Genomic DNA, 7,298 nt, shown 5'->3' on the forward strand with positions numbered 1-7,298 from the left:
AAAGCGAGCATCTTGCTAAGCTCAGAAACCATTTAGAACTCGAATGTCTCCGCCCAGCCTGGTGGAGGGAGCGGCGGAGTCAGGAGACCCGATTCCATTCGACTGAAGATTTGCTCTGTGACTCTGGCACTTAATGCCCACTGGGTCTCAGTTTCCACGTCTGTCAGTAGGGATCACAGACTGTCCTCTCGACTTTATCGGGCTGGTCGAGAATGCAATGAGATGGGACAAAACACTCTACACCGTAGTACTCTGCCAGCAGGGCCGTGGATTGGCCCTGATGAGCACATCCGGCCTGGCTTAGAGATCCCATGTCATAGTGGCCAGAGGGCTGGAATTACAGGGAGGCTGGCGAGACTCCATCCATCCTTCTCACTTCCCTCCCATCTTAGACTCAATTTCATCTCCTCTGAGGACCGCTATTCCACTACTTCCAAAGGGTTTTAAGGTGGCTTACAAGAGAAAGCATTCACATAAAATAAAAGGAAAGGAATAATTTCCAGAATGCTGACTAATTCAAGCAACAAGCTTTGAGGTGGGTATTTTTGGAGGTGTCGAGAGGGATGCCCAGAGAGAGAAAATGCCTGACTTCACGTGTTTCAGCCCCGGGGCTTCCTCCCTCATTCTCACCCCCCAAGTTAAAAAGGCTACTTACGGATAAAAGAGAACGGATTTTGCCAGAAAGAAGCAGAAAAGACAAATGCCTGGAGGCATATGTGAATGGAGCGGAGTTCAAGCCGTCATTACGACTAAATTTTATAGCAACAGAAGCGAAAAGCAAACCACAGGCTCTTGAGCTAGAACCGGCTCGAAGCATAGGAAATGGGATCGGGTTTCAGGGAAACTAACCAGGACTGTGTGTGTGCATGCGTGTGTGCGTGCGTGTGCGCGTATACGGGGTGCGCATATCTATAGCATGGTGGGGAAGAGAGAGGTATTTGGAGTCAATGTCAAGGTCTAAAGCGGACCCCAGTGTTGAAGAGACGTGTGATCCTGGGCAAGTCGCCCACTTCCCTGAGCCTCGGTTCCCTTGTCTGTACAGTGAGGACACATCTCGTGGAGCTGTTGTGAGGACTGAATGAGCTAAGAGGGAAGGCCTGTGTGCTGTCCCCCGGGGCACGAGGAGTGCCACGCGATGGTAACCGCTCTTCCTGTCCGCCTGCACGTCCCAGGTGGGCAGCTCTGCGTGTGGAGAGCCCGGGCTGGGCACACGTGCCTGTGAGAGAGGCAGGGTGGCAGAAGGTCCTGGCTGGACCTCTGAGCCCCAGTCCTGGCTCTGCTGCTGAATGACGCCGGGCATGCTACTTAACGTCTCAAGGCCTCAGTTTCCTCCTTTGTGAAATGGGAAAAGTGATGGCACCTGCTTTCGAGGATTATTGTAAGGCAGCGGCTCTCAAAGTGTGGTCCCCGGATTACAAGCAGCACCTGGAACTTGGTAGGAATGCGAATGCTTGGGCCTTACCCCAGACCTACGGAATCAGAAACTCTGGGGATGGAGCACAGCCATCTGTGTCGTGAAAAGCCTTCTGGGTGATTCTCACTTGGGACCCACCATTTCGAAGGACAAGTACTTGAGAAGGAAGCTGTCACTCAGCCTTGCCTGCTATTTGGGTTTTTGGGCATCTTCCACCTTTGCCCAGCTTCTCCTTTTCTGCCTTAAAAACCCCCTTTACCAGCTCTGCGCCTGGGTGGCCTTCAAGAATCAATCGACCACATCTATAAAAGTCTCAGCTTCCTGGAAGGAGTTGCCCCAGAGATGGGGATGCGAAAGGTTATTATTAGAACTTTGTCTTTCTGTCCCCTCCCTTCAATCTGGGGTCCTAAAGAACCTGGTCAATGTCACTCACTTTCAGAAGGGCAGACAGAGCTGGAGACAGAGGCAGTCAGTCCCTGCGTCTAGGATCCCTCAGCACCTGCTACCCCCAAGCCCCAGTCCACATGGGTCTCCAGCCTCAGCCAGCAGACCTCTCCCTACACACCGTACTTCCTCATCACTGTATCCCAGAGCTGGACACATATTCATTCATTCATTCATTCATTTATTCATTCATTCAACAAACTTTTCTTGTGCCCCTACTATGTGCTAGGCTCGGTTCTAGGTGCCGGAGTCAGAACTGAACAAAACAAAGTTTCTGCTCTTGTGGAGCTGACATGCCAGTGGGGGAGATAGAAACAAGCAATAAGGCAATAATAAGTCATCTTATGGTAGAAGCTCTCTAAGCTTTGAATGAATGAATAAAGCAGACAGCACAGGCATGTGCTCTGGATCTACACAGACCTGAACTCCGATCTTGACCTTGTCTCTTCCTAGGCATGGAAGTTTAGGCAAACCATTAGCCTCCTTGAGCCTCCCCAGCCTCATCTATAAGATGGGGATAGTGACAGTATCCACCTTAAAGAGAGCCAGGCATTTTCAACGAGTGAAATGCTAAGCTCAGGGCCCGGCATACGTTAAGTGCACCATGAAGCTAGATATTAGTGTTGTTGTTATTCAAGGTCACATGGCTGAGCCTGAGAACCAAGCTGGGCCTCGTCTAGAGGGTTATTCACTGCGGCATCCACGGAGTCCCCGAGCTGGAAGGGACCCCAGTGACTGATTCCTGGCTTTAAAGAGCGGGCATGTGAAGGTCAGAGGGGTTCTGCACTTGTTCAGGTCCAAAAGCATGAAGCGTGGGGCCCCGGTGCCTCGGGGGGGATTTGCTGTTGCCCTCCCTCGCCCCGTTTTGTTCGGCCCTGACACCCCCGACCTTCACCAGGTTGGCCCGAGCCTGCACTGCGCTGGCAGACAGACCCAGGTTTGAATCCACTGTCACTGGAGCTGCTCTTTCTGCATCTACATCTGAGTGTTCTGGCATCTCGAGGTCAAACGAGGTGACACTCATGCAGACCCTAGCACTGGGTTGGGGACACATTACACACCCTGGTAATACTTCTTTCTCACCTCCCAGCCTGGGCAAATGGATCATCTGCCCCTTTCCAAACCTATCCTAGACTCCCCGGCCTTAGCGCCTCTGCTGATCCCAATGCCTTGTCTGGACTTCCCTCCCCCCGGCCCTCCCAGCCTGTGGCATTCCTGCCTGCAGCCTCCAGACCTTCACTAGTGCCCGCCGTCTCTCCCTCTCCACAGAGCTTGTCTGTACCTCCCGGTCTCTGCCTGGTATTACCATTCATTTGTGTATATACACACAGAGCTGGAAGCAACATGCAGTTCGAATGGAAGCAGTATCTTGGTGCCGTTAGTTGAGCACTTACGATGTGCTGGGCACTGCACTTGGCACTCCCATACATCGCGGCTCCTCACAAAATCCCAGTGAGATATGTATTATTGTGCCCAATTTACAGGTGAAGAAACTGGGGCTCAGGGACCCTGAGCTGGTGCTCAGAGCCACCCAGCCAGGACATGGTATCTCTGGGAGTGGGGCCTGATTCAACTTTACCTCCTTCATTGCCCCGCCCAGGGTTGCTGCTCAGTAAATGTCTGTTGGAAGAGTTTAGTAGGCTCTTTAAGACCCGAGTTCAGCAGGGAAAGAGGGAAGGAGGGAAGGAGGAAGAAGAGAAACAGGCCAGTATCTGGCCTGGTTTTTCTCGATCATTTAGGTTGTTGGTGAGCAGCCAGCCACAAAGACCCTGCCTTGGGCTTCTGAGCTGTGGCATATTGGCTGCAAGTTAAAATGAGAGGCTGGCCTGGAAGCCCGAGATGGAGTCACGGCTGGAATCTGGGCTTGGGTGGAAGTATCTGATAAGTGGCTTGATGATGATGGGGGTGTGGGGGAGATGTGCCACTCACTGGAGTCCCTAAGATCGGCCACCAATTTGTCTCCAGCACTGTCCGTTCTGGCTCTTTTAAAACCACCTCCCTCCGTCCCAGCCACAAAAAGGGCAGCTGACATCACAAGGCCAGGCTACTCACTGCATCTGACCTTGCTAGAGATTCTCCATTCTTGTTTCTGGCATAAAACTTTCATAAATGACACCCACATTCAGAATCCTTATACTTTTCCCAAAGCAATTTTCTGTCTCTAGACAATTTTCACAGTGAGCCCAAGCAAGGTCCTAGGATTAAACTGTTCACCCCATTTGTCTGCCGTGGGAACCTAAGTGCGGTCAAGGTCACAGCTGGTGAAGGGCAAGAGGAAGCAGAGCATGGGGAGGCGCTGGACTTTACATTCAGGCAACAAATGTTTATTAAGTGCCAGCTCTGGGTCAGCTATGGGCTGGATATTAGGTATAAAGGATAAATACAATCAATAAACAGGTATGTAGCACTTAGTCTGTGCCAGGCACTGTTCTAAACACTTCATACATTAACACAACTAATCCTCACAACAATCCTATGAGATACGAACTTTCATTATTCTTAGTTCAGAGACGAGAAAACTGGGGCCCAGAGTAGTTACTTGAATTGCCCAAAGTCACAGAGCTAGAAAGTGGCAGGGCTGGGATTTGACCCCAAACGACTTGACCCTAGAGGGCCAAGCACCTACACGGTCTTCTCTGAGACCAGCAGAAAGGACGATCGCAGGATCAGGTGCCACACAGCATGTTGGAAAGAGTTCCTCAGACCTGGTTTGAAATCCCTATTCCACCACTCGTGTCCTAGCTCTTCGAATAGGCTGAAGCACCTTTGACCTCAGTTTGCCCACCTGCAAAATGGAGACAGCTCCCAAGGATGCTGGGACGCTGAGAAAGAATGACGCTGGGATGTGCTCTGGGAATGTGGGTCAGAGCTGAATGGAGAAGGACAAGGCTGGACCCCCAGCCCCTCACTTGTTCAGAAAGCAAAGCCTGGAGAGCGAGATATTTATTCCCTTTCCTGATTCTCAGCCGGGCCCTGGCTGGCTGTTTTTCCTGGCTCTCCTACCGTGCTGGAATCGTCTATTTGGGTGAAGCCGAAACAGGTTTTGAGACTTGAAGTTACAGGACATGCGGGCAAGATGTTGGGGAGGATAGAAGATAAGGAATTTCCATCCCTGGAATCTGAGAACCTGTGAGCCGGCGGGCTCCTGGGGGATCCGTTGGCCTCATCTCCTCAGGTTACAGAGGGGAGACTGAGGCCCGGACAAGGACAGAGGCTGTCCAAGGTCACACAGCCAGTGTGCGCAGAGCTGGGATCAGAACCCAGACAAAAGCTCGGGCAAAGTTCAGGGAAAATTCCAAATTCTCCTGGATTCCCTACACGCTAGGGAGGAAAAAAGAATCTGTTCTTTTTGGGTTATTCAAATTTAGAAAAAAAAATGCACCAGTTTTTCTTTGGCTTATACGACGGAGCTCTCAGACCTAACGGACTGCCTTTCTTCTTCTGATCTGGGGGGTGCAGAGCCCCTCCTCCCCCTTTCACATGACAGACACAGCTCTGAGCCTTTAGCATCCAGACATCCCGAGACCTACGATGTGCTCAAGCCCCAGGTCATGGCTACTCACCATCGACCCCGATCTTGCCGTCCCCATCCTTGTCTCCAGCAGCCAGCAGCGTCTTAGTTTCTTTAGCGGACAGGTCTCTGGCATCTGCAGAGAAGCCCTTCAGGATGGATCTGGGAAGAAAAGCCAGGGAGGGAGTTAGGTCAAGGTCACCTTGCAGGAACACCGTAGGGATGGTGGGCTGGCATCTGTGCAGGGGAAGTGGGCAGCTGGGACAGGCGGCAAGCAGCGGGCATGCGTGCAGCTGTGCTGGGACAGGCAGCCCCGGCTGTGGCTGTGTTTTCGTCGGTGGGTGTGCAGGAAGGACAGGCTGTCCTCAGCGAAAGTTTGACCTCACTTCAGGCAAGGCACCTGCATTGTGTATTTATTCAGCCGACACAACCGACACAAAAGTGTCTGCTCTGTGCTGAGGCCATGCTGGAAACTGGGGGCACAGAGATGATTCTAGAAAGCTGTCTGAAAAAATGAGAAGGGGTCAAGTACTCTGAGGCAGACCACACAGTACGGTGGACGCGATGTTGGAGAAGCAGAAAGGGGTGCTCAAAGGATACATCCACCCCACCTGGAGTGAGGGCAAGAGTCAGGGGACGCCTCCTGGAGAAGGTGATGGCTGGAGGACAGGTAGAAGTCAGCCTGTGTGTGTGTGGGGGGGGCGGCGCACGCGTTGGGCATACATGGGTAGAAGGAGAAGGGTCTAGACAAAAGGCATCATTGTGGGGATCATTTGGGGTGAGACTGGATGGATGGGGAAGCCCCTACTTGAAAGACTCCTCTTCATAACCCCCTCCTTCTCATGCTGTCAAAATCTGAGGCAGTCCTGGCCAGGGAGTGACAAAAGGCACAGCTGGGAAAGGCAAAACCGCATCAGCGAAGGAACTTTGCTTTGCTTCCTGGCCCCCCAGAGCTGGTTCTGCAGCCCCGATTTGCCCAGAAACTGCTCTACTCTCACTGGGGCAGAGGGGCGGGGGTCTGCAGGACGGTGGAAGGTGCCTTTTAGACGAATGAAAATCTGAAATCCTCAACCTAGTGCTCTCTGTCTCGCTATGTTTAGGCAGAGAAAAACGACCTCTTCAATCGTATTAAATTATTAAGTAGCAGCATACCATTAGCAATATTAAGTGGCTATAATTTAACCTAGTTAGTTGCCCTTTAGGAAGCAACAGTGGTCAGGCCAGGTTATTTTCTGCGAAGGGAGCAGACAGAAGGGCAGAGCTGATGGAAACTCGAAAGCGAGCGTCCCCACCCCACGCCCTCTCCCCAAGCTGCGGGCCGGGCAGCCCCTGCAGGCCTGTGTACCCCAGCTCATCCTCCTCGATGAAGCCACTCTTGTCCTTATCCAGGATGTGGAACACCTTCTTCACCTCATCCGGGCTCTTCTTCTTCAGGCCGACCATTTGGAAGAACTTTTTGTGGTCGAAGGAGTCAGCAGCTGTGGGGGTGAGGGTGGGGGTGGAGGGGGGATTAAAATGAGGACAAAGAAGGGGCAGTAGAGAAGGGGGGAGAAGGGGGGCTGTCACAGCATCTGTTGATTGACTCCCCTGTGCCAATCCTGGGGGATGGAGGGGATGCTCCCAAATGGAGAGGCTGCAGGTTGAGAGGGTGCTTTGCCCAAGGTCACAGGGCTAGAGGTAGAAGAGGTGAGTTTACACCCAGATCTCCCCGGCTCCTAAGCCTGCCCCCACCCTTCGCTGTACCCTTCGCTGATAGTGGGAGTGGCCTTCAAAGGCAGAGGGGCTCCCTGATTTCCAGGAAGCCTTTTGGGGAGTGGCTGAGTGGGAGTGGGCAGGGAAATTGGAAGGGGTGTAAACACGATGTGCATATTTTGGGGTGGGGGGCAGGGGAAAGGAGGGGCAGCGTTTTTCTTGGCCACAGATCGTGTT

At 52.5% G+C, this 7,298-nt stretch overlaps 1 protein-coding gene across 1 annotated transcript in view; it reads right to left on the minus strand.

The window, feature by feature from the left end:
* PVALB (parvalbumin) overlaps window positions 1-7,298 on the minus strand; it is a 15,994-nt gene that overhangs the window by 4,635 nt on the left and 4,061 nt on the right. The window contains exons 2-3 of the mRNA XM_011387396.1: window positions 6,715-6,847; window positions 5,422-5,531 (exon numbers count right to left, since the gene is read on the minus strand). Of these exons, the coding sequence (XP_011385698.1) occupies window positions 5,422-5,531; window positions 6,715-6,847 (243 nt within the window). The remainder of the gene's footprint in view (window positions 1-5,421; window positions 5,532-6,714; window positions 6,848-7,298) is intronic.

Source organism: Pteropus vampyrus, unplaced genomic scaffold (genome assembly GCF_000151845.1).
Source record: "Pteropus vampyrus isolate Shadow unplaced genomic scaffold, Pvam_2.0 Scaffold16, whole genome shotgun sequence".
NCBI lineage: Eukaryota > Metazoa > Chordata > Mammalia > Chiroptera > Pteropodidae > Pteropus > Pteropus vampyrus.